The sequence below is a fragment of the Artemia franciscana genome, chromosome 11 (assembly GCF_032884065.1).
Source record: "Artemia franciscana chromosome 11, ASM3288406v1, whole genome shotgun sequence".
In the NCBI taxonomy this organism is placed as follows: domain Eukaryota; kingdom Metazoa; phylum Arthropoda; class Branchiopoda; order Anostraca; family Artemiidae; genus Artemia; species Artemia franciscana.
In genome coordinates, this window is record NC_088873.1 from 32,625,997 (window position 1) to 32,653,456 (window position 27,460).

Genomic DNA, 27,460 nt, shown 5'->3' on the forward strand with positions numbered 1-27,460 from the left:
AAAGTAATGCTGCAAAATTGCAAACTAAATAGGAAGTTTTTTAATTATAACGCTCAACGCATAAATGCAACTTAGAACGATAGGCAATTCCTTTCTTTTATGTATCTATTGCAGGCTATTTTCTTCTGTTACAGCAGCTCCGACGGAAAACGACATTTCATAAAAACCCAAGGAAATTCGGTTTTTATTTTATGTTCTGATGTCATTCTAGTCTTATTTATGCAGCCCTTTTATTCTTCTTTCCTTATACTTTGTCAAAGGACTTCACTTGTCCGTTACGACCTCTTCTTCCTGTTGGCGAATGGGCCTCTAAAAATGTTTTCATCAAGAGATTCCAACTCCAGAATTTGTTTGAGGGTATATCCTTCTTTGTCATCCTCTCCTCCCTTCTGTTTGGTTCGTGGGAAGTGCGAGTACTTGAGCTGCCTGTCCCCAACAGTTTAAGGCCTAGAGGTCGGCTGGTACCGATACGGCTCTTCCTACTCACTCTCGCTCTCTTCTGCACAGTAGATCTACATTAATGAGTCAGCTCATTTTCCATTGTCTTTTTCAGGTGAAAACGTAATGGAATCACAAGGTAACGCTAATATCCTTAAATAACTTAATAAATTTAAATAATTTAAGCACCACTCCTTGGAAATTTATCGAGGTTCAGTGAAACTACCTCAGATTACTGACTCAAACACCATTTTTGACGACAATTACCAAATGATTCTACTGACTATTCTATATTCGATTTTCTTTCTGTAGACAATTTGCAAAAAATATTAAACTTCACCGACATTTTCAGAAAATTCTTTCTTTTGACATCCTGATGAAAAGATGGTTGTTTGTCCTGATGACCGCAATCAATGGTTATTTTACAAGATTTAGGTAAATCAAGAAGAAGCTGAATAAATGATATTGAAGTTTTTTTTTGGTTTTGGATCTCCATTCCTATACACTTTTTTTTGTACATGCACTGCAGAAGCTTGTTCACGCTTACAGAAGGGCCTTCTCTAAATTAGTTTTTTACATAAGAATTCATTCATAAAATGCAACATTTTGAAAATTTAGAGGGGCTGACAGCTTCTTCGTTGTTGGGCACAAAAAAAAGAAGATAATGACCACTCAATCTTGACTAGTTCCAAAAATAAACCAAACTATAAAAGCGGACCTCCAACCCTGCTATCACTCAGCAGAGTGGGTCATTGGCTCCCCCAACACCTCCCCATTAAACTTCTCAGCTAAAAGGTGGGAATGCAGTATCATGTTTGAACTGAAATTAATTGAAGATTTTGAATGAGGATGAATGCAGGATCAAAATGGGGCGAAACACCTCTAATATAGTCGAACCCTCCCGTCACCAACTTTAAGTTCAAAGGTAGGCATATGGCACCTTGCTTGAAGCGGAATTATGCAGGGATTTTCGATCTGCTGAAGTAAAGGACTTAAGTGTAGCCATTTCTCTCCAGCATCACCCCCACATCCCGCCACAGCTTTTTCTAGAAAGGTATTGTGGCTTGTTTCAATCAAAATTATAAAAGGCTTTAGAATTTGATATGATTCCAGTTAGAATATGAGAAAAAGGACCCTCCGAGACCATCTCTCCTTCTTCCTGCTAATTTTTCTTGTAGGAAATTAGGAATGTTACACTTTGTTTGAAGCAGGATCAGGCAAAGATTTTTAATCTATGTTATTGGAGACACAAATTGTGTTCAAGGACTATTTATTATTTCAAGCCAACTTTCTAGCAGACGCTTAGGCATGTTTGACCCTGGTTGGGATGGAATCTTAGACCGATTTTCAAGTGGTATGACTTGAAAACCATGTGGCCGATAAACCCATCCATTAAACCCACAAGATTTTAAGCACAGGGTTAACCATATTGCGCCCCATTTGAACAAGAATCTTGAAAAAACTTTGAATTCACATGATTGGAGGACCAAAATGGATCCATCGCCACTCCTCCTCTGCCCTCTAGCATTTTAGTATAAAGGTAGATATGTTCACTTTGTTTTAAGCGGAATAGCGGATGATATTTAATCTGTATTTGTCAAGGCATAAATTTGGCCGTTATCCTTTTAACATTCCCTAAATCGTCCATTGCAATATCAGCTTCTGTCCAGAATGGTACGCATTTTGTACCTCGTTTTGAAGAGTGACTTGACAGCAAGTATTGTGAAGTCTGTTCATCTTTAAGGATGATATGCTGCATGGTTTTGCTAATTGGTCAATTCCTCATCCGATTCTGATACGTTTTAGGGTAGAAAAAGTGTCTACGCAACAAGGATAAATAATAGTGAATTATAATAGCATACTTTCGAAATTATTAGTAAAGTATTTACCTGGTGAGAGACATATAATCAAACTATTTTTGCCATCAAATGCATAGGAATGAATTAACCGGTGTCATTTTTTTATGGAAGTAAGGTAGCGCAACCTCGTACACATTGTAATTTTAGAACAACACAGGTTGTGTTAGATTTTATTTTTGGTTGAAGTAAAAAGTGATTAACTTGTAAAAATGATGCATTCTCAAATTAACAACATTGACTGGCTGCCAGAAAACAGAGGAGAACGATGGCTTTAAGAACAAAAATCGTATTTTAAGGAACTTTTTACATTTTTTGGCAACATAGATGTAGTTTCTTACAAGTTCGTCAAATGAATTTTTCAAGAAATTTCATACAGAAAAGCCCTGCAGCAATAAAAATTAGATTTCCATTCTTGGTATAAACAAATAAGGAACTACTAAAATCGATATTCTATAGATTGTAGCGCAATCATCCAACCTTCTAAGTTCTCTTTCAAAATCTTCGGATACCATTTATTTTTATTGAACAAATTAAAAAAATTGTACTTAAAAGTCTGGGAACATCTTCGACTTCATAAAACTTCAATTAAGATAGAAAAATAAAACAGCCATTGATGTTCGAATAAGTCCATTACATGAACGACCACCTATTCAAACCGCTTAGGCTCAGGGGAGGGAATGCGTTTGAAAACACCTTCAACTTCCGACTTCACTCCTTCGGGTGCATAAAGATCACTTCGATCAAGGAGAGCCTGCCATTCTTCCTCAGTGAAAATACAGTCTCCTTTGAATTTGCCATACTCGCCCTAAAAATGAAATCCATCGTTTAATACTCTTCTGAACGTGTGTAGATGAGAAGATCGATGGATTTACCACGTAAGCGTGATAAAAGTTAACACAGTATCGTGTCATCCACGTACTATTATTATTTTTCTTCCCTGACCTCATCATATGGAACAGCTGATCTTAGAAAGCCAGAAGAAGGCTCATTCAAATATCGAAATAGCCATTTTAATCACTATGGTTGTGAAGTCAGCGGCCAACACGATCCATGCACCGTAAGGGACAAGGGTGTCAATTTTTACAAGAATTTCATTTTAAAACTGTTAGATCATCAATGTTTAGTAGATAGGTAGAAGTCTATTGAATCTAAATATATAACTTTCATGAAAAAATATCAATCAGAAATATTTTTAGAATTTAAACAGATTTACAAAAAGATTGGTAAGGAGGAAGGAAAGAAGGTTGACCAACCTGTATTCGTAATCAGTCAGAATGCAAATAAAAGCCGCATCAAAAAGGGACATTCTGACTCTGTTACTTGTGTTTCGTCTTCTCTACCACTCCAAAATTACGCTGTATCTGAATATGGATGAATATGATTTCTTTCTTTTAATATTTAGGGTTGTTCCAGATCACTACTTAGTTGTAAAAGCTTACCTATGCGCTTTGTTGAATACATCAGACAGGGAATTACGAAAAAAAACTAAGTGATTTCGTTCACCTATAGTTTATGACGCTACATTTAAACTACAGATTAGATACTCAAAACAATTGTTAATAGGAATCAATATGCCCCGAAGCGTACTCAACCTACTGTGTCCACTCCATATTATTTTATCTATATTGCTTACATTTTTTTTTTCAAAATGATATCCAATTACTCCATGGAACATATTTTCAGTTTAAGATTTTTAAATTATTTGCCACTGTAGTATAATAATAAAAACAAATTAAATAAAACTTTCAATACTCGAGAAATAACAAAGTTCGCCTAACTAAACGGGGGGCTGTCTGAGTTTGCTATTTCGAAGTTTGAGCCCTTTCATAGTCTTTTCTTATATTTTCAGTTAAGTGATTAAATTACTTTTCGTGACACCCCATTTCTCAAACAAAAAGAGAATTATTCGTAAACTTAATTATCGATTTAGTATTTTCAGACTTGCCAGATCCACCAAAAAGAAGAAGTTATTCTTTTTCAACAGGTTTTTTGAAAAACGTTTATTTCAAAAGATTTAACACCAAGATTTTAAGTAATTCGTATTCTGTGGTGGCGCTGTGGGTTTGACTTTAGCTTGGTAATCCTTGCTGTAGCAAAATACTGCAGGGCCGACACAGGGAACTCAGAAGTAAAGAAGCGTCGCCAATCCGATTACTTTTTATTTTATGTGAATCGTAAACTTCTAAATTTCTGTTCATATGGTTCTATTAAAGGTCTGATTAAAGCCAAAGAACTTAAAAAAACAAAACAAAAACAAACCAACAATAGAAAAAACAAGCAAACAAAAAAAAAAACATACTGAGTTTTCACACACAATCTAACCGACTAAAAAAGAAAGAGTAGTCTAAAACCTGATAGTCCTTTGCTTTCAGCAGTTCTTCAAGCTCTTCAATAGTTGACTGCTTTGACGATGCATTTGCTATAGCAGATTGGCGAAACTTCCCTTTCTGGATAATCATTTTCTCAAGCATCCGCTTGGCTGCAGCACGCTCGACAACGCGCTGATCAATTGTATTATGTGTTACTAATCTAATTGGAGAAATATAGCAAAAAGTAGTGAAAAAAACTCAGGTATTTAAAAAAATAAATCACGGAAATGCAAGAACAAATGAAAGCAAATAATATGAATTTAACACTTCTGGGTAAAGAAATATTCATTAGGATGTTTGGACGAGGAAGGATCAATCTCCCTTGACATTAGTTGTCTTGGAATAGTCCCCCCTACTCTTTACAGAGCTAAGACAATCTGATTTGCTTCTTTAAGTTATAAGTACAAAAGGCAAAAAAAGTACTAACTTTCCGATTTTGCAATATTTGTGGCTGGTACTTACACCAATTAGCTTTTTAACCAACATCTCTTCTTCTCTCTCTTCCCCCCTTTTTTTTACCCAAGCTGGGTTCCAGGGTTTTCTGTTTGTAATCCGGGTTGTGGCAGTAATTGATATTCTTAATAAAAACTGATCTCTTTTTTAATAGAGGTGATTCTTCTTTTCTCCAAAGACCACCAAACATCAAGAGACGCAAAAACATTCTCTTCCTGACTCGTAAATGTCACGAATTATATAGAGTGTGATGTGTTTAGAACGAATGGGAATCGATGGCTTCATCTTCTAGCATTTGGGATTATTTTAGAGTATTATTTGGGTTAATCCTGAATTGTTTGGAAGTTGGTTTCTCTTTATGATCGTTTCTTTTCTTTATCTTTGTTCCACTTCTTTTTTGTACGTTTGTAAGCGGGCAAAACAGACTTATTTTATTGACGGATAATTCTTCTAGGTATTGTAAAGGTATCTAGGTATTACAAAAGGAGCTTCCTGCAATATTTTAGAGCATGACTAGTGCCGAATGAAAAAAAAGACACATAAGTGATACAATCGCTAAGATTGTGACATAAATAAGATTGTGATAAGAAAGTGACATATTTTTCCCACATAAAACTATTTTGAAAATGGTAATTTTCGTTTAAATTTCAGCCAAACTGTGGTTTTTGATTACACTAACTAATTCTCTTCGAATAATATCCAATCGAATACTTTCACGCTTCATGTACACCCTCAAAAAAACTTTTTCCCTTTGGTGGTAAGGTCGCAGAAAAGATTGAAGATTCAAATTCTATAGACAAGCTTAAGTATGAATGGATAGATTTATTCACACGAAAGCCCAATTGGACCATGGTGACATATACAAAACAAGCAAAAAATACAGCAACAAAACACGGACTGAAAAGACACTAAAACTAATTATTTAAGAAAATCAGCACAATATCTAATACCTACCTCGACGAACTTTCCAAGATTATTTATATTTAAGTAACACCTACTTCTCATAATTTCCAAAATCCAATCTCCCCCCCCCCAACCACCCTACTAAATATTTCCAAGCGTAACTCCCTCAACTACGTTCGCCTAAAAAAATGATGCAAAGACTCATTCATCTCTCCACACATAGGGCAATTGTAAGGACCAACCCTCAGTTTATTTCTCCCTAAATATTTCCCTACGTTCTCCAAGAGGCATATCTACATCGATTTGACGAGAAATATCTGTCAAATTTTACAAATCCTCTAAGGCGATTCACCTTCTTCTGTGCAGCCTATCATAAACACATGACAGGCTTCTACGATTATGTGAGGACATACTAAGCAGAAGAAAGAATGTTATTTGCGTCTTTTGGGCCATCAACGATTTTGTTCAGCCATTGTTTTTACAATATTTTTACAAAACAGAATTTCTCGGTTTTCCGCCCTGTAGTTTCGTTATTTGAGTGTAATTCGTAACTGTGACAAAAAGAAAATAATATCTGGTAAATTCAGGTCACCCCCCCCCTCAACGACCGTCTATTCTCAAGGAATTTCATTTCTCAGTTTTAAATCAACATTAAACTCCATTTTTGCTATAAGCCTTTCATTGTGTTTCATACTAGAATTTGTGTTTGCACTAAAAAAAAAAAAAAAAAAAAAAAGTTTTATCTCTCGTAGTCTCAGTTTTGACTCTCCCATTGCAATGCAATTTTTTCATAATGTAAAGGAAGAAATAAATATATCGAAATTTTTTTTTGAGCCACTACATGACAATAAAGCTAGTATTTTTTTCAGTTGAGGGGGAGGAAGATTACAAAAGGAAACTCCCCTGGTAAAATTTTTCGAATAATATTTTCAAACAAAATTGACTCCCATCTCTATTAAACATCAAGCCTTTTCCCTAATATTCCTAGCTGCGCTCCAAACTCTATCCCTTAAGACACCATCGACATCTTATAATTTAAACAAGAATAACACCCAGCGATTATCAATATTATCGAACATAAGCTTCATACTCTTATCACAAACACAAGTTGGACTCGGTATCAAGCAATGAATTCAAAATTAAATTGAATAAAGTAGGAAGAAAAAAAAAAGTAAATTTGGGCACCAAGAGTTAAGTAACTAAAAATACGGAAACTATTATTAGTAATTTTTTAGACCAATTGATATGACCTTTGATTTAAACTAAGCCAAATAGTGGTTATTTTAATTAAAATTTATGGCGTTGCAGATATACTAATTTATGACCACAAATGGACTTGGATTACTTCAGTGTTTTCAATAATTGGTCAAAGGCGCAACTGGGCCAATATGCAGTTAACAATTTACATTTAAATAGCAGACAGTTGTACATGAGTTGGGTGTAAACGTTTATTCGAAGGGAGCAAAGGGGAAGGGAATCTCCACTCTAGTAAAAACCCATATTTTATGGGAATATAAGTCCCCAACACAATACTACTATGTGTCAAAGCATTCTTACCTATATACAACAACAGGTCTTTTCTGCCCAATCCTATGGCACCTGTCCTGAGCTTGGAGATCAGCTTGTGGGTTCCAATCTGAATCGTAGATAATAACAGTATCAGCACTTGTTAGATTCACACCCAGTCCTCCAGCTCGAGTACTCAAAAGGAAAACGAAGATTTCCGGATCCGTGTTAAAGCGACGAATATTTTCAACGCGCTCTTCCAGCTTCATTGCACCATCTAATCTTAACCAGCTGAGGCCTAGAAAAAAAAAAAAAAAAAAAAAAAAAAAAAAAAAAAAAAAAAAAAAAGAAAAAAAAAGATAGTTTTGATTAAAAGCGATTGTCGTTTTGGTGATTACTGCGACTAAAACAGGATAGAAAGTCCGAAACATAATTTCAAAATTCAAAATTTGAAATATTGTCTTACTGAACACTTTTAGACTTGTAATAACGAACTAGGTTTTCACAAATACGCGAACATAGACAAATGTTCCACGTACCCAGATTTCGCCGGGGAGATCGACTTGTTCAAAAATGAGACATATTTATTACTTCCATGTTTCTACCTAAGGCCTAATGTATTACTATTTTTTAAATTACTGAAATGGGACTGCCACAATCATTAAGAGAAAATGAAAAAATCATGCTTACAGAAAAAAAGAAGCCAGAGAAGCCCAACTGTATTTTTATTATTTTTCCCTCATAACTGTAGAAAACCCTTGGATACCAAGCACAACTTTGTCGAACACAATTTGATTGTCTCGATGAGATACCTTATCATATCTTAGAAAAAGCTCTTCTGAGACCTGTCTTTTTAACTATTAGTAGAATTCGCTTATGGGCTTTCAGATGGATCCTGCTATGGAAATATTCCCATGGATTCCAAGAAAGATTACACCCATCTTGCTTCTAAAATTTTATTAATGACAATAAAATATCTTGTAGGAAGATCATTAAAATCCTCTGATTTTTGAAATACTGTCGGATGAAAAATGGCCAAATTTGGCACTCGATCTCCGGTAATGACGGGCTGTTAACGATATTTCTCAGAAGTTAAAAGGGAGAGTCACGTGTTCAAACAACCAAAAACTGTGGGAACTATATCCTATCTTGCTTCTAAAATCTTATTAATGACAATAAAAATAATCATTGGCTCTTCCCTTACTATGTATGAAAATCAGCTTCACATGACTTTCTTGCAAATAAGTCGACATAAACCTATCATCGATTTCGTAGGGAACTGACTATACTTCAGCAAACGCCGTCACATTCTTTCTCCCTACCCAGTCAATTTGGTAACAAATGCCATACTATATTAACTAGAAAGAATATCACTTTGACAGCAACAAAAATGCCATAGTTACTTCGTGCAGTATTTCATTCGCCATTGATTTTACTGTTTAACCTTGAAACAGTGCTTGCTACTTCGGATTTTTGTTGATGCTGTTTGTGTGTAGCTTCTTGCATTATCTAATTCTTCATATTCATCGACGTTTTCAAGTTAGCTCTTAGCTATTGGAATGAGTAAATATATTATTTTAGTACTTGGTCTACGCAGCGTATTTTTCATAGTAATTAATTGACGTAAGATGTATTTGTTATATAGCATACCCCTAAGACCCAACCTTAGAACTTTCACATTTTTCAAGTTTTTTCCTCTCTTTTGTTCCTCGTGTTTTCTATACTTCTTTCAACTTTTTTTAGTACTGAAATAGCTGATTGATTTAATTGTACAATGACCAAAAAAAAAAAAAAAAAAAAAAAAAACATTTTTTTCTGCTGATCTGAGCCCATGATAAAATTTGTCTGGCCATTGTGCGTTAAATCTTTCTTATTATTCTTTTTCTTTTTTGAACAAATTCAAATCCAAACATTGAATCCAAAAGCGTGGAAAGAACTGCAAATGTTCTTCTTGCATGTCTAATTAGTCGCAATGAACATAGCATATAGTACAACTATACTTCGTTGAAGAAAAATAAGATTATGTTACCTCTCATGTCAAGAAAATCTGCAATAAGGTCCATGGTGATGACCATTTGACTAAATATGAGGACTTTGTGATTTTCCTTCTTCAATCGTTGCAGCATTTGATCTAAAACCATCATTTTACCGCTACGAGTCGTGAGTCTAAATATAAAAAATATAATGAGACATTTGCCGAGAGGTCATGTGCACAAAATACGTTTTATTGGCAGAACAATACGTAATGGGTTTATGTATATATACATATATATATATATATATATATATATATATATATATATATATATATATATATATATATATATATATATATATATATATATATATATATATATATAGTTCTGCCAATACGAGAGTGTCACAGAAAACCAGACTATTTTCTACATAAGAACTCAGATCTTTAATGAAAATACAATTTGATTTGAGACTTTTAAGTTCAAAACTTTCACCCCCGAAAAAAAAAAAAAAAACGCATCCGTAATCTGTCTTCTGGCAAAAAATATGAAATTCCACATTTTGTAGATAGGAGCTTGACATTTCTACAATAAGTTTCTCTGATATGCTGAATCTGACAGTGTGATTTTCGTTAAGATGTATGACTTTTAGGGGGTGTTTCTCTCTATTTTCTAAAATGAGGCAAATTTTCTCAGGCTCGTAACTTTTGATAGGTAAGACTAATCTTGATGAAACTTATACATTCCAAAATTCCAAACAGTTTTTTACTGTTTTAAAAAGTAGAGTTAAGAGAAAGAGTCAAACTTTAGCATAAAGAGCTAGGCGTTGAAGAGGAAATGCCCCTTTCATATACGGAGTAATTTCTGTTCGTTTTAAGTTTTAATGTCGCTCTGTACTTTCATTTAAAAAACTTTTTTTTTTATTTAATTCAACAAGGGACTGCAGGTTAACAAAATTTGAAAAAGCATAAGCCAGTTTTTAGTTGGATTCACCTCTTGTACAATTCATGTCATGTTGCATAACATAAAAAAAATTCGTTTATGTCGGGATTACGCAATATCTTCATTATGGATTTGTGATCCTTAGTTTTGATTAACAACCCTCCCAAAGAGCAACATCAAAACCTTTTAAATGAATATAAAAAATAATTACAGTTTTTACAAATAGCCGTTTTTAATATTACTTAATAACTTGTCATTAACCATCAGTTACTGGGAAACCCCCACGCTTTCTATTTCTTGTCTCACTAACAAGAATACCAACATTTTTGGCGTGGGTCGAAGGGCTATCGCCAAAAATAGCGCTTAGGACCCCGCAAGAAAAGTTAAAGTTTTTTTTTAAGTAATCCAAATCTTTTTGTGTTTTATTATGTTAAATCTAATAAAACTCAAAACAATAAGCACCAGAGTATCCTGGTCTAAAATTAAAGCATAACAAGTAGGCTTGTAATAGGACTGGATCTAGGGGGGCAAGATAGGAAAGCACCGAGGGCGGTACGCAGAGGGACGGCGAAACAAGCTAGAGAGTAAAGTTACAACAGACTTCCCGAAAAAGAACTAAATTAACGCTTGAGATTACCTAAACTGTAATAACCGAATGTTTTGTTAAGAATAATTACACATTTTTAGCAGCCTCTTGCCTTTCCCTCCTGTTTTGCTTTAAGGGTTTATTTTTTCATTAGAATGAAAGAGCAATGTAACGGGCGGGGTGAGGCTTCAACGGTTGTTTGCTCCCCAGCTAGTTAGTGAAACATTTAGTACAAAACGGAGTTGTGACACCACAATTCAGTTCAAATTTTTTCAGTGTTTTCACAAAAGAGTGCGCGGAGTTAAATCTTGAGATCAATGAGAACAAGTCGAAGATAGTGCGCTTTAACCCGCTAAAAAGTGATGTTATGGAGCCAAATGTTCCATTCCTTCTAACAAACAGTATCAAGATCCTTAGAGTTACTTTCTCCAATGACTTCAGCTTTGCCGCACATATTGAAAACGTGGTTAAAAGTGCAAACGCTAGTCTACACACTTTAAACGGTTTGCGTAGGTTCAGTGCGAACACAGAGAGTATTGAGTATGCATACATAGCGTATGTCCGCCCTATTCTGGAATATGCGTGTCCTGTTTGGGTGCCCTCAGCACTTAGAACAGTGTATCTTTGTCAGGAGCTTGAATCGGTTCAGAAGCGAGCGGTATCTATCATCTTGGGCCGCCGTGACATCCCCTACGAAAAGGCTCTGGAAGTGCTAGGACTGCCCTCACTCCAAAACCGGTACGAAACTCTGATAATGAGTTTTGGAAAGTTCTTGCTTTCTAAATCTCAGCACCGTGACATTCTACCTGATTAACCTCTACCATCAAGAACGAGAAAGCAAGATAAGTTAGTTCCCGTTAAAGCAAGAACAAACCGATATGGTAATTCTTTCGTCCCGTTTTTCGTCAAAATGTACAATAATAGTTAATGTAAAGAAACACAAATCAGCGATAGCTGTCAAGTTTTTCTATTAAACCTGTCTACTACTACTACTTCTGCCAAAAGTGCTATTTTTCATAACCTAACTCCTGATTGATGCCCCTGTGAGATTCCCCACGTTCCTCATTAATTCGTATAATTTTGGAGGTTTCGTTAAACCACTCCTCCGCGGAATAGATTCCAGCATGCTTGCCTACTGACTCAATGAAACTTTTTTAGTTAATATTTCATTAGTTAAAATAACGCCATACTTTCGTCACTGATCCATGTTGAAACGGTTTTCAAATAAAAGTTGCAAGTTGAAGATACAGGAATTAAAATTTTTTGTTCCCAGGCAACGCTGGCATAATCATAGCTTTATTTACATTTTTTTGTGGTTGTTCACATTTAACGCTTAAACGACTCAATGTCAGTGAAAAAGGCGAATATTAATGTCCTAACAGCTAAAACACCGTCTTAATTGTCGTAGTGGCTTGTCTTAATAGCGCATGAGGGTAACAAGATCCTTTATTATTTAAGGATTGACGTGAATAAAGTGAGCATTACTAACAATGCTTAAATAGAACACCGTTACATTTTCTTATTTATCTTAGATTTGAAGTAATTCACGTTTAAATGCGTAATCTTGTCTAATTGACTTGTAGGGAAAGAAGGGACAATAAGGAGGAAAATAAGAAAAGGCGGAATAATTATAAGGAGAAGAGAGGCAATAAGAATGCTACATAACTTAAAAGGAGGCGGGATCTGTTCTCCATAATTTGTGTTTCGAAAAAAAACCTTATGTAGATATTGTAAGCCATGGGCAACTTGTATAAATTAGAGCAAATATACAATGAGGGGATTTTTAATTGAAAAAGCGTAACCACCACAACTGTTATTCGTCTTTAATAGCAAGGACCCTTTTAAGTAAAGGGCAAAATGTCATCCTTTGAAATATTAATCATAATATTATTGAAAATTTCAATGCTATTAGATGTTCAATGCTACCAGACACTATAAACTTTCCAATTAAATATACAAATTTCATATGTATATATTGAAGAAAAAAATTGTTACTTGAAAATAAGATTTATGAATTCCCTTGCGCCGTGAGGGTTTGAAACTGAGTACTCCGGATTAGAAAGCCACGTCGTTTCCCCTACACCAGCACAAGGGTGACAATACTAATATTTTTAAAATTTATGTTAAGTAGAAGAATAATTATTTTCTATCTTTAATTACTTCTTATTGTACAATTGGTTCAAAGTTTCACATATATGCATGGACAGTAAACAGTACGAGAATTTTGTCAAAATAGTTGAGAATGAACTCCTTTATTTTTAAATGGTTTGTTTTGTAATGAGTTATTACTGGAACTGTTATTGTAATTGAATTGTTATTAGCTAACACATGCGATAAACGTTAATAAAAACGAACTTAACAGAAAGGTAACTATAGAGAGAATAAAATTAAAACGAGTATAAAATACTATAAATAGGAGTTTGGAAACTAAATTCAGTACTTTCTGTCATAGCACCGACCACTCCCAGAAGTGAAGTTAGGTTATCCAAATGAAATATACCTAATAATGATTATAAAAATAATACTTTAGAAAGAATTCTGTGATGCATATTTGCATATTAGGGGTGGTGGTAAAGTGCAGCGGGTCTGCATGTAAAATATGTTAGGCACAGTTAGTTTGCATATTATGAAGTAAGAATTGTTTTCTAATTTCACACTCTCCAAATTCTTTACCCCCTAATGTAAAAATATATAGCCCAAATTATGTATTTCCTATATATTCTGTCAGATTTCTTTGTCTTGTCTCACGCTAAAGTGACAGAAACTAAACACAGAAACTGGTTTACAGTTCGTCAATGGACGAACAACTTGAGTGGTCGGCTATAAACAGAAAAGTGGTTCAGTTGCATAGATATTCAGTTGAGCGAGGGTTGATTTGAATGGGGGTTGAGTTGCATGAGAATTAAGTTTTACGGGGTTTAATTACACGAGGGCTCAATTGAACGGAGTTTTGAGTTGCATAAGGGTTAAGTTGCACAGGGGTTCAGGTGCACGAAGGTTCAGTTAAAAAGAGGTTGAGCTAGACGAGGGTTCAGTTGGAAAGGCCTTCAGTTACCTGAGGGTTCAGTTACACAATGGTTCAGTTTCATGGGGGATCAGTTACACGCAGGTTCCGTAACAAGGTGCTTCATTTGAAATTCAGCAGTGATGCCGAGGAAAGTGCCAATGCCCCCCCCCTATTCTCTCCATTTCGTTATTCTTTTTAGTGAGTTCCTGCCATTAAAAAAATATCATAGTCTTGTAATTCATTTTATGACAAATATATGACTGATCCCAAATGTGGTACCCCCTCCTTAAAAATTCTTGGAATAAATACTTGAAGAGACTGTTCGAATTTTTGTCGCCAATTGACAAGGAAGCCTGGGAAGGAGAAAATATAAAAAAAAGCAAAACATATCAAGGTCAACTTGTAGGAAAATACAAGCATATAAAAGAGTAAACTTGCATTAAAATAGACATAAGATCATCATGGTAATCCATAGCCATAATTATTCCGTCACAAAATATTTACGTTTCTTTGAAATAAAATGAAAAGCACTTTTTCATAAAAGCAGAAAAAATGTTCAATATTAAATTTATCACGTAACAAATGTTCAAGCTACGGATTTCCTGAAATTTCATTTTCACTGTTCTTTTGTCTTTTTAAGCCAATCACGAAAAAATATATTTTTTGCGTGCCTACCCATTAAAAAGTTTCATGTCGCTTATATTTCTCTTGGTTTATACATTCTCGGATGGAGCAGCATTCCGGTCCGGCTTTGTCTGATGGTTGAGACAGGAGATGGTCCCACTGTGTATATTTCTCTACAGTGGAACTGATAGACTACCTGAATTACCCTTACTGATTGAATTACCTTACTACCTGAATTACCCTTACTTATCTATTTCAATTTTATAGGATGAGAGATTATCATCCATAAGGGAAGATGACCGTTTTTATTCAACTTTAAAGAGTTGGACCAGCCTTACCTCTCAGATACAAACTGTCTTGATTTTATTCTAATTAGGCTTTGCCTTCAAGCTTTTCGTCACGACTTGAGTCTAGCATCTTTTGATTAAGTTCAATATGTCCGTCAATATTCCCCGAAATTTTTACCTTAAAACCCCTAGCCTTTTTGGACACACTCGGAATAAAAAACTTTCGCTTATTCCAGTGATAAAATCTGCGTGTAAACAATGAGCACTTTGCATAATTTATCTCATTCCTCGCCCCGGGGCCGTGAGGGGTCTGATACCCCAGACGGAAGAACTAGTAGACCTTTGGAGCGTCTTGAACAAAATATTTTATTTTTTTATTTTTATTTTGATAAGAGTTGAGGAGCGGCGGTATCTAAAAAGGTGAGATCTTACTAAAAGAAGGTTCAAGTACGAATAAGTACAAATTCAAATATAACCATTGAGTTTTATCAAAGTTTAAAAAGCTTAATAGGAAATTTTGATCCATTCATCTCGAAAAACAATAGCAAAGGGTTGTTTTCTACCATTTAGCGCCACAAAAGATGACCTTTTGCTCCAAAAAAGATCCAAATACCGCTGAATGTAAATTTTAAGTTTAACAGTGGATTTTTCATGGTCTAAAACCATCTTTAGGAAGATTTTAGCCCCCGAAAAAGGGCTTCAGAATATGATATGAATACCTCTTTTGCCGTGTCTATTCATATACCGTAACACATCCGAAATATTTAAAGGCTTATTTAATAGCTACTGGCTGTCTATACCGGCCTATTATAGCTTATTAAATAAATAGAAAAAACTCAAAACAAAAATTTAAAACAAACAGAAATTCTTCCGTATGTATGGGAGGCTGTGCCCTCCTAAATCCCTCCCTCACTCCTAAATCCTAGTCATACTCCTAAATCCCTCACTCTTAACGATAAAGTCTTTTAAAATACTTCATATTCAAATTCAACGGCCCTTGTGTTTCAGGAATTGTTCTTAAAAATCGAGTCAAACTCAAACTTTAGTATCAAGAGTGAGGGATTGAGGAGGGGACAGCCCTCCTCATTCCTTAATATTTGAATTTTCTTAAATGTAAACCGTGGTCTCTGCTTAGCGAGCCAAACCCAGTACTTTTCAAAATACACGCATATTAAATTGGAATAAATACAATTAATAAAAATCAAGCAAAGTAAAATCAAGCAACTAGTAAGTTGGCTATTAATTTCTTACTTACTTGGACTATTTACTAGTAATTTTTGGACTAGTATCAAAAAATAAAAGAAACTGGCGATACCTGTACAAAAAAAAAAAAAAACGCGCCTTGACCTCTACCTCTTGGGCGGTGTAGAAATGAGGTTTTTTAAAAGTAATATAGGCGCATATAAAATGAATGGATTTATTGGATTTTCACTATAATCGAATCTTCAGTACAAGGGTCGGTGTATTAAAAAATAAACAAATAAATAGATATTAATACACTGAATCCTCATGGCTAGATGGAGTGAATCTTGATAAAGTGCAATGCCGCTGTACGGTTGATAGTGTAAGGATACATTTTTCTACGGACAAGAGTCATCTTGCAAGTTTTAATGCAAAGTTTCTACTAAATTGGTCGTTTTGTTTCTGCTATAAATAGAACTATGTCTAAGTAAATATTTTAAAATTTGTAATTTATCCTTATTGGTTTAATTAAACACAATAAAATTGTATGTTTTCATAAAATTCTTATAGATCTACCTTATTTTTCCCTTTTTTATTTATGTTTACTATGAACCCAAAACAATTTTGACGAAGATACTTGCTACCCTACATTTTTAACAAAAACAAAGAACATTTTTGGACACAACTTCTGACCGAATTACTGATGTGGTCTGCACATGTTGTCATCCATTGCATATACACCACCTATATGTTTCATCTGTTTCACACAGTTTGTGATAACAAATCGAAAGTAAGGATGCCACAGCTCAATAGTAATCGAAAAAAACAACAGAATTTTGATATCAATACATATGTCAAAAGAGTCGGCTTGTTATGCTGATTAAATAAAAAAAAACAATGTTTCTTTAACTGAAAATAAGGAGCGACATTAAAACTTAAAACGAAGAGAAATTACTTCGTATATGAAAGGGGTTGCCTCCTCGTCAACGCCCCGCTCTTTACGCTAAAGTTTGACTCTTTTTCTTAACTCTACTTTTTGAAACAGTAAAAAACTTTAGTGTAAAGAGCGAGGCGTTGACGAGGAGGCAGCCCCTTTCATATACGAAGTAATTTCTATCAGACGCATTTTTAAGATTCAAAGTGATCAGAGGATGGATACTCCCCTACACCTCGTATTTTCCCGAAATGCGTCTGATAGAAATTTTGAGATGGTCATTTGTTGTCGAAGAAACTTCGAAACCAGCTCATTGGATTGGAAATTGAAAGAGGCAGTACCCATTTTAATAGTAGAAAGTGATTGGAGGGCAATTAACCTCCCTCCCACGCCCACCATTTCCCCGAACGCATCCAGTAGCCATTTTATTCAATGTAATTGAAAGGTCTGGAGCTTATGTCTTTGAGGATGACAACCCTCACAGCCATCAGGGCAAGGGATTTAAGTTATGCCCTGGAGACAGAAAGGGTGATCGTATGAAATTTGGAAGGGGCAAATTGGATTGGTAATCAGAAGTTCTAGTGCTCTTTTTAAGATTCAAAGGGATCAGAGGGTCCCACACCTTGTATTTTCCCAAAATGCATCTAATTTTAATTTTGAGATGGTCATTTGCTGTCATAGAAACTTCGAAAACAGCTCCATCGATTGAAAATTGAAAAAGCAAGTGCCCTTTCTGATAGTCGAAAGTGATTGGAGGGCAGCTAACCCCCTTCCCACACCCACCGTTTTCCCAAACACATTCAAAAAAAATTTGATAGAGCCATTTTGTTCAATGTAACTGAAAGGTCTGAAAATTATGTCTTTGAGGATGATACCCCATCCTCATTCCCCAGGGCAAGAGTTGTAAGTTATGCCCTGGGGTATATAAAGTACATATAAAAAGAGTGATCGTATAAACGTCGGAGGGGGCTCATTGGATTCATAATCAGAAGTTCTAGTGCCATGTTTAAGACTCAGAGGGATTGAAGATCCCTCCTATACCTCATATTTTCCCGAAACGTATCTGACAGAAATTTTAAAACGGCCATTTGTTGTCAGAAAAACTTCAAAAAGAGCTCACTCGATTGAAAATTTGAAGGGGTTTGTGCCCGTTTTAATTGTCGAAAGTGATTGGAGGGCAACTAACCCCCCTCCCACGCCCACCATTTCCCCAAGCCCATCCATTCCCGATTTTTAGATAGCCATTTTGTTCAATGTAATTGAAAGGTCCGGAAATTATGTCTTTTAGGATGACAACCTCCCCAGAGCCCTCAGAGCAAGGTAAGTTATGCCTTGGGGGCATATAAGGTATATATAGAAAGGCTGATCGTATAAAATTCGCAGGTGGCTCGTTGGACTGGTAATCATAAGTTCTAGTACCCTTTTTAAAATTGAGAGTGATCAGAGAGTTGATACTCCCCCAACCTCTTATTTTCCCGTAATGCATCAGATAGAAGTTTCGATAAGGCCATCTGTTGTCATAGAAACTTCGACAAAGGCTCATTCGATTAGAAATAAAAAGCGCTAGTGCCCTTTTTATTAGTCAGAAACGAAGGGAGGGCAACAAGCCCCCCTTCCCACTCCCACAGTTCTTAAAACACATTTAGTCAAAATTTTTAGATAGCTATTTCGTTCAATGTAGTTGAAAGGTCTGGAACTTATGTCTTTGGAAACCCCCATGCCTTCTCAAGACCAGAACATCTTTTGCAATTTACTGACAAAAAAATGGTTGTGGATTGTCAGTTAAATATATATATATATATATATATATATATATATATATATATATATATATATATATATATATATATATATATTATATATATATATATATATATATATATATATATATATATATATATATATATATATATATATATTATATATATATATATATATAATATATATAATATATATATATTATATATATATATATATATATATATATATATATATATATATATATATATATATATATATATATATATATATATATATATATATATATATATATATATATATATATATATATATATATATATATATATATATATATACTGATATAAATTCCTTAAGGTTTAGTAATTTTTAATTTATTAAGTTGAAAAGTTAAAACATTTTAAAGGTATTTTGTTTATTTAAATCATACAATAAATAACCGAGTCAAACTCAAAACGAGCAAAAATTGACACGAGTAGGGCTGGAGTGACAACCCCCATGGCTTCTCAAGAGCAGAACATAATTTGCACTTTACTGAAAATAAAATACATTTAAAATGTCTTCACTTTGTTTTACTTGTTTAAAATGTTTTTACTAGATATATGAAGGGAGAAGTCCTCCCCCTTGCACTCCAATTACAGCGTGAGTGTCTGGTGCCCTCTTTAAGGGTAACGAGAGATTGGAAGGCAAGCAGCCCTTCTCTGAAGCCCATTCAATTTCCAAACGCATCCACTCAATATTTTGAGACAACCATTTTGTTCAGCATAGTAGAACGGTCCAGCAACTATGTCTTTAGGGATATTATGATCAACCCCCCACAATTATACAATTTGTCCATTATGCTTTAAAACTAAATGTTGCTTTAAAATAAATCAAAAGGCATTGTGTTAAATGGTTCCCAATAAAAAACCTCAACAATATATCGAGAACGACAGGGGGTATCAAGTTGAAACTTTTGGGGATACTATTACTACTTCTACTTTTACAACGTAAATAAACAAAAAGAGTGTAAGTGTATTGAGGTTGTCAAAGAGCATAGATAGAATCTTTTGGGATTGATAACAAGTTTTATTTGTCAGATCAACTTCAGAAGCTATAAAATTAAATTAAAAAATACTGTTCGTGTCAGGATTAAAACTTGCTGAAACAGTTTCTTCAACATACAAATAGCAACCCATACAATGGATTCTTATAAAAAAAAAAAAAAAAAACTGAAAGGATATATAATATTTTATTGCATGAAAAAGATTATGTCAATAAAAAACGAACAGAAATTAATTAAAAAAACTTTTTCCACAAGACACGTTTTTCAAAGAAAAGTGAAGAGCTCAATTAGGCTAAGAATGAGCAAAAATAAAGTAAAATATTCTTCCAAGCGTAGAACAACCACAAACCACTATCAATAAATAAATAAAACTCAAAACGAGCAGAATTCCCCTGAGTACGGCTGATAACCCCAATGCGTTCTCAAGACCAAAACACAATTTACGCTTTGCTGAAAACAAAATACTTTTGAAATGTTTTCATCTTTCTTACTTTAATAAATGAAAAATTATCAAAACCTTAACAAAAAAAAAATTTCAGTACGCGTCAATTTTACTGATAATTCACGATCATTCGTTTGTTTATTATTTTCAGTAAAGCACAAATTGTGTTCTGGCCTTGAGAAGGAATAATGTTTTGATCCCTACTCATTTTAATTTTTTGCTCGTTTTGAGTTTGGTTCGGCTATTTATTTTAATTTCTGTTGATTTTGAGTGTCATTTATTGATAGATAATTGTTTGTGGCAGATTTACACTTGGAAGATAATTTTACTTTATTTTTGCTCATTCTTGGCTTAATGAAGCTCTTTACTTTAATTTGAAAAACTGGTCTTGTGGAAAATTTTATTTTTTTAATTATATTTTTTTAAGGAAGAATAATTGATAGTACTAAAAGCATGAAAAATAATAAGGCCCCAGGCGCCGATGGTGTGGTAAATGAGTTTCCTAGATATGGTGGTTATGAGGTTATAAATAAGCTATTGAAGACTATGAATATGATTTTTGAAAAAGGGGAATTACCTAGCAATTTCATAAAAACTGATTAAATCCTTTTATTAAAAAAAGGCGACAAAAATAAACGTGGCAATATAGAGGCATTGGTCTGGTTTCTGTAAGCAGCAAATTACTTAGTATGACGATACTTTTTAAACTTGCCGCAGGCAAGATGCTGAGATGCTGCAGAAAAAGTTTTAGAGAGGTTGTAGACAATGTTTTAAGAGAAGAACATGACGGTTTTAGGAAAGGTAGAGAATGCGTCGACCAAATTTTCACTCTTAGATTAATAATTTAGTAGTGACTGAGTCATCAAATACCTTTAGTCCTCAGTTTTATAGATTATGAGCAAGCGTTTGATTCAGCTAATAGAAGAGCTTTAGCAAAGGTCTTATCCTTGTATGGTATACCAGATAAATACATTATTTATTGTTATTATTTATTATTTTATTATTTAGCGATTAGTGCACGAGAATAACACTACTGCGGTTAAGGCAGGAACTGAGGTTAGTCGCTGGTTTTGTATTAAATCAAGAGTTACGCAGGGTTGTGTTCTATCCCCATTCGTATGGATCATTTTGACGGACTTGTCTTAAGGAACACAGGAAAGGCAGTGACAGAAGACAGAGTTAAATAGGAAGGTAAAACTTTCCCGAAATTAGATTATGCTGATGATTTTAGCAGCCTAGATGAAAGTTTGAGCAAAATAAATGAACTTTTAGAGGTTTTACGAGTTCAGGGTACTAGAATAGGTGTGAAAATTAATGCTAAGAATACTAAGTCGCTAAGGCTAGGAATAAGTGCAGATGAAAAGGTGACATTGAGTAACAAAAAGATTGATCAAGCGGACAGCTTCACTTACCTTGGTAGTAAAGACGGTGGGTGCGGTAAGTATGTTATAAGTAGAATAGTTAAAACACCTTCTTAAAGTAGAATAGCCACAGTTGAAAAAAAGTTTGGAGGAATAAAGAATAAGTCTACAAACCAACATTACAATATTGGAAGCAAACAGTAGGCTGTACGAAAAGTACTGGTTCAATTCTGCTTTATAGGGATATAATGAGAGGAAGGCTGGATGAAGGATGACAGATTGCCAACGATTGTCCTTTTCAGCCAACCGTCTAGGGCAAGACAGAAAGCAGGTCGTCATCGGTTCGAGTGGAAGGATGTCAAAAGGAAAGATTGAAGGGAAATGATAACTTTTTGGAAGGGTGTGAAGAGGGAGGCTTTTAATAGATTAGGATGGAGGAAGAGCATATGTAAATGTATTAGCCTCAGGCGGTTTGGTGAATTTTCCACGGCAGAGGTGGGGAATTTCCAGTGGGGAGGAAAGTTTCTGGTTGGTGAACTTTTTCCTCCCATAGATTATTTAAATAATGAGCATAAGTCTGTCAATATTTGATAAGCAACTGTATTTCTAAACCCAATTCTAGTGGAAATTTACAACTGAATAAATAATAATAAATTGTAAGGTACACGAGGTGTAAGATTGGTTTTCCTCGAAAAATTTGTCTGTGACAGTCGGCGATTTCTACTTGTTAGAACAGAGTTTAATATCTAATTTATTTGGGAGCAACTCCCATCAACATTTTGCCACAGGTAGAAGGGGACTGGGAAAAGTTCCTTTGTAGAATCTTCCTTTCGAATCAATTCTCCTGGACGCTTCAAACATCAACCCCTCCAATAAAGAAAACACAACATATTTCTACTACTCTCCATCAATGATTACCGTACCAATCTAACTAAATTTCATGGAAGTAAAATAAGCCATTGCCACCCAAGATGGAAATAGAAATCAAAAATATTTACCACTAGAGAACTAAATAATTTCCTAGACCGCACTACCTTTCCCATTATAAATAAAATTAAAACATATTAGTCAGCTTAGGTTAAATTCTAAATTAATCAAATTAGACCACTGAACTTAGATAAAAATAATTGATTAGAAAAAGCAGCGATAAATAGGAAAACGAATGTGAAAAAGATTAAATATAAGTTACAAAAACCTTTCATCTACAGCCAAATCCCCGTTTTCGTCCATCGGCCACTCACAAAGGAAAGGATGATTCACACATTTCCGCAACAACATCATCGGGTTTTGAAATTTCATCCTAACAAGACTCTGACGTTCTTCAGTTTTCCGACGTTTGGCAGCTCGATACTCGTCAGCCTCGAGGCTCATTTTTATCCATGAATCAAGTTTTTCATCTGTATCAGCTCCAGTATCAAAGTAGTCCTTGAAATTACGATCGTGGGACTTGCGCTTGGGACGACCTATAATCCCGAAGGGTACCGTTATTTTAGAAAGCATGATTAGCAACTCCGGCTGTCTCCTTGGAACAGAGAAGACAAGGGACATGAAAACAACATATTAAATTACATCGAGCGCATATCCAGGTACTTTTAAGCGTCATTATGATTATTATGTTCTCAAAAGTTAGGCTTCTGGAATCATGCTCTTTCAGATACACCAAGTGTACACGGTCCTTCTAGATTTATTTGACTTCCGAGTCAGTATACATGTACTCTGTCAGTTGCCAGTTAAAACATTTGAGTTACACTAAATAAATGGGAAAGTCGACGAAGGCGAAGAAATTGAAAGCGTTAAAACAGAAAAAAAGAGATTAATGGCAAGATTATAGAATAATAAAGCAGGCTATTTGTATAAATTTCTGCTAAGCATGATATTCAAATATTACGTGTTATGCGTGCGTTGCTAAAATTATCTGTGTAAATAACCCACTAACTTTAATCAGCTTTTTTAAACAGGAGTCGCTCATAGTTAACTCGATCGAATAAACGAATAGCCCTGACAAAGGCCCTGATGAAGATAGGCTGGGTAAAAAATGACACTCTTCCGGTGTTGTAAGATTTTTTTTCAGTTTCCAATCTTTCATAAGCTCTTTTGCCATCCCTATCCCCAAAAGGGAATTCTGGTAGGAACAGAATGGGCCGAGTTAATTCCCTATCCCCGATAGGGGAATTCTGCTTGAATGGCTTTATAGTAGCGTTGGGGTGGCGAATTTGCCTCACCAAAACGTCCAAGAGGAACTTACAAATACATAGGCGAAGAAAACAAGCAGAGAGTAGGGCTTATGATGAATAGGAGAACTTCTAAATATTGCTTAGGCTTGGAAGATATTAATATTAAAAACCAAATTCTAGTTTCTCACTTAATGACCAAAAAGTGCGAGCTATCAGTTATAGCGGTATATGAAAAACAGTCCATCGCAAAAAATCCAAATAAGTAACTGAAAGTTAGCACGCTTCTTATTTATCTTTAACTCGTAATTTTTTGTCCAAATTAGACAGCGTGATCCTACTCAAACATGAACTAATGACACAGCAGCCTAAACAGCTATAATGATACTGCAGCTAGATTAATGGCCCATCAATTTTTTCGAACATGTAACAATTTCATAAAAGTAAGTATTTACTTGGGTTCTTGCATTTCCAGAAGAAACATTCGTACATATATGACAGTTTTCCACCTAACAGTATAAAAACCTACTAAATTGAAAAAATTTAGTGTCGCTAAACACAAAATAGCGTAGTAATGATTCAATTGTATGGAAGCAATTTTGGTGATTCAAAAGTATTTTATCATAAGTGGAATAGCAAATTTATGGAAGAAAAGAAATACGTTAATAAATAAAACTGGCACCATTAGAATCCTTATTAAATGATCTTTCCAGATACAATGGTCACTTGTATGAAAATAGATAAGTCATTCTTATTGCTTTTTTAAATCGTTGTATTCATGATTTTTGTTTCTGTTTATTTTATTTTGTGAGACTAGTATATAAGAGCAATGTTCCACTCACCTGAGTCTTGCCGCAAGAATTTTTTACCAAATTTAATATCTTGCTACAGTAAATTACCAAATTCATAAATTGATAGCTATTTCATTTTATTAATCCCTTTTTATTTTTCAAATTCATCTAATTCTTTTTTTTTCTAAAGCAATCTTTGAAATTACCGACGAAAAAGAAATCTGTGCAGGATACTACTTTTAATACTACAACTTCTATCACAACCACAGCTACTACTGCTATTACAACTGCTATTCTAAGGCAACTGCTATTAGGCCTGAGGATATTAAGACAAATAACACAGGAAATGTTACGAAGAATGTTGAACTGAATCAAAACACACTATGACTATACCGGTTGCCATAGGGGAACGTCAGAAAAATCTTAGGAACAGATTAGCGTATTAATTTAAAACTCCCAGGGCATAACTAGGAGAATCTTCAACAGACCTAAACGCAGTTTGTGCAAGTTACTAGTGCTACCGCTGTTATTACTACTACTAATACTACTAATGCAGCTCCTGCTGCAACTATTATGACTTCTACTATTACTAAGGCTAATTGTGTAAATGTGCAAATTTCAGGAAATACTGAGGGGAAAGTTGAACTAAATAAAAGCAAAACCTGTGCACGCTGGTTTTCAAAAGGTCGTCAGAAATGGCTAATGATATTCGATTGAAACCTTCAGAGAATGATTAAGGGTTTGATCAATTGACGATGAATCACACTATTACTACTACCAGTACTAATAATGCAATAAGCTACTAAGGGTATTAATGTGAAAACTTCAGGATATATTGAATGAAAGTTGACCTAGGTAAAAACAAACCATGTGCATACAAGTTGTTCAAAGAGCATAGCAGCAATATCTTAGGAACGGCTTCCAGCATTAAGTTGAAACTTCCAGGACTTGATGAGAGGGATATTCAATAGAATAAAAGGCAATACGTGCTCATACGGCTCATTGTAATGGCCGTTAAATTAACCAAAAGGTAATATTTGCATTCTACTATTACTACTAAAGCTAAGGTTATTAAGGTCAAAATTTCAGGGAATGCTGAGGGAACTTAGGACTGAATTAAGACATACTAAGGGTATGTAGGTTGTTAAAAGGACATATAAACAATGTCCTAGAGTTTGTTTAGGGTAGTAACTGAAACAATCAGCGTGTATTGAGGAGGTTGGTAAAAAGAGGTTCTGTGTCCATACTGCTACAAATGCTACTACTACTAAAACAGCCTTTGCCTTCACTGAAGATATCACCGCTGCCACAGAGCTTCGTGATGAATGGAGAGGCTTTGTCAACACCCTATGCCCCACTGATGGCTCAGGAGGATATAAGGCAAATTAAGTCTTATAATATATAATATGTTTATATAATTCTGTAATATATAATTAGTCTTATAATATAATATGATATAAGGCAAATTAGACCTAAGGTAAGGTATGTCTTGACAACCAAGACCCACCAACAAAACCAACCAATATTCCAAGCCCAATTAGCTTACTGTAAGGAAGTACCCAGATCCGTTGTCAATTTAGCAATATCGTAGTTACAGTCGAGACGAATTTCCCCAAAAAATTACAGACCACTGGCCTTTTATTGTCGAGGTCCTATAAAGATTAAAATTTGGATAGGTAAACGTTTTCCCCTACTATGGACTTTAAAAGCTGCTAGGCCGAATTTACCTCTAGCATTAAGAATTTGACTCTCCTCTTCTTCCTTCTTCTTTTTGTTCAAATCTCCAATAGTCAATATTGCTTTGTTTACAATCGCGCGGTACATCTCCTCTTGCTCTTTTGCCATGGGACAGTAAACTATCAACTCTTTCTTCGGAGGAAGTTCCAGGGCTACATCACTTTTGAGACGTCGCAGGAGGAATGGTTGAAGGATATTATGCAAGGTTGTTATGATGTGCTTGGATTTCTCTCTTTCAATAAGATCTTTGCTGTCTGCAAAAAAAAAAAAAATCACTTTATTGACTCTGGCAACCTCAATTCATTCAACATAAAAATATTAATGAGGAATTGAGCTTTCTCCCAATAATTCAGATACAAAAGTCGTGATACTGCACATCTAGGAGAAGGGACGTGTTTAATATTGTCATAATCTTACGAAACTACAACTCACTGCAGCACGAAGCCGCCCGAGGCTAACTTAGCTACACACATTCCTCTATTCCAACTTATTCAAAGCCTCCCTCTTTACACCCTCCCAGCAAGTTCCCATTTCCCATAAATCTTTCTTTATGACATCCTCCCAACCCAACCGCGGACGACCTGCTTTCCATTTAGCCCTTGACGGTTGGCCAAAAAGGACAATCTTCAGCACTATGTCATCCTTCATCTGCAGAACGTACACAAACCATCTCAACCTTTCTCTCATTATAACCCTAGAAACCCTATCCGCTTTTCGGAGCGTCTATGCTTCAGCACCATATTTGACCATTGTTATCATTGTAGCTTCCAATATTCTAATCTTAGTTTGCAGACTTATCTTCCTATTCTTCCAAACTTTTTACAACTGTGAAAAAAACTCTGAGCCTTGGCTAATCTACTTTTAATATCTACACTGCTTCCACTGTCTTTACTATTAATACTACTAAGGTAAGTGAACCTGTCCACCTGATCACTTTTTTTCGTTACCCAACGTAGCCTGTTCATCTTCACTTATTCCTAGCCTTGGCGACTTAGTCTTCTTATCATTAATTTTTAAACCTGTTCTAGCAGCATGAACTCGCAAAACCTCTAAAATTTTATTCATTTTGCTCACACTTTCATCTAAGAC

At 34.7% G+C, this 27,460-nt stretch overlaps 1 protein-coding gene across 4 annotated transcripts in view; it reads right to left on the reverse strand.

The window, feature by feature from the left end:
* Positions 1 to 2,795: 2,795 nt before the first annotated feature.
* Positions 2,796 to 27,460, reverse strand: part of LOC136033106 (lymphoid-specific helicase-like) — a 36,903-nt gene continuing 12,238 nt past the window's right edge. For 3 of the 4 annotated variants that reach the window (XM_065713726.1, XM_065713728.1, XM_065713727.1), the window contains exons 3-8: positions 26,362 to 26,625; positions 22,868 to 23,135; positions 9,558 to 9,694; positions 7,580 to 7,826; positions 4,649 to 4,826; positions 2,796 to 3,102 (exon numbers count right to left, since the gene is read on the reverse strand). In XM_065713726.1, the coding sequence (XP_065569798.1) occupies positions 2,944 to 3,102; positions 4,649 to 4,826; positions 7,580 to 7,826; positions 9,558 to 9,694; positions 22,868 to 23,135; positions 26,362 to 26,625 (1,253 nt within the window). In that variant the 3' untranslated portion in view covers positions 2,796 to 2,943. The remainder of the gene's footprint in view (positions 3,103 to 4,648; positions 4,827 to 7,579; positions 7,827 to 9,557; positions 9,695 to 22,867; positions 23,136 to 26,361; positions 26,626 to 27,460) is intronic. The other variant, XM_065713729.1, reaches the window with a different exon arrangement.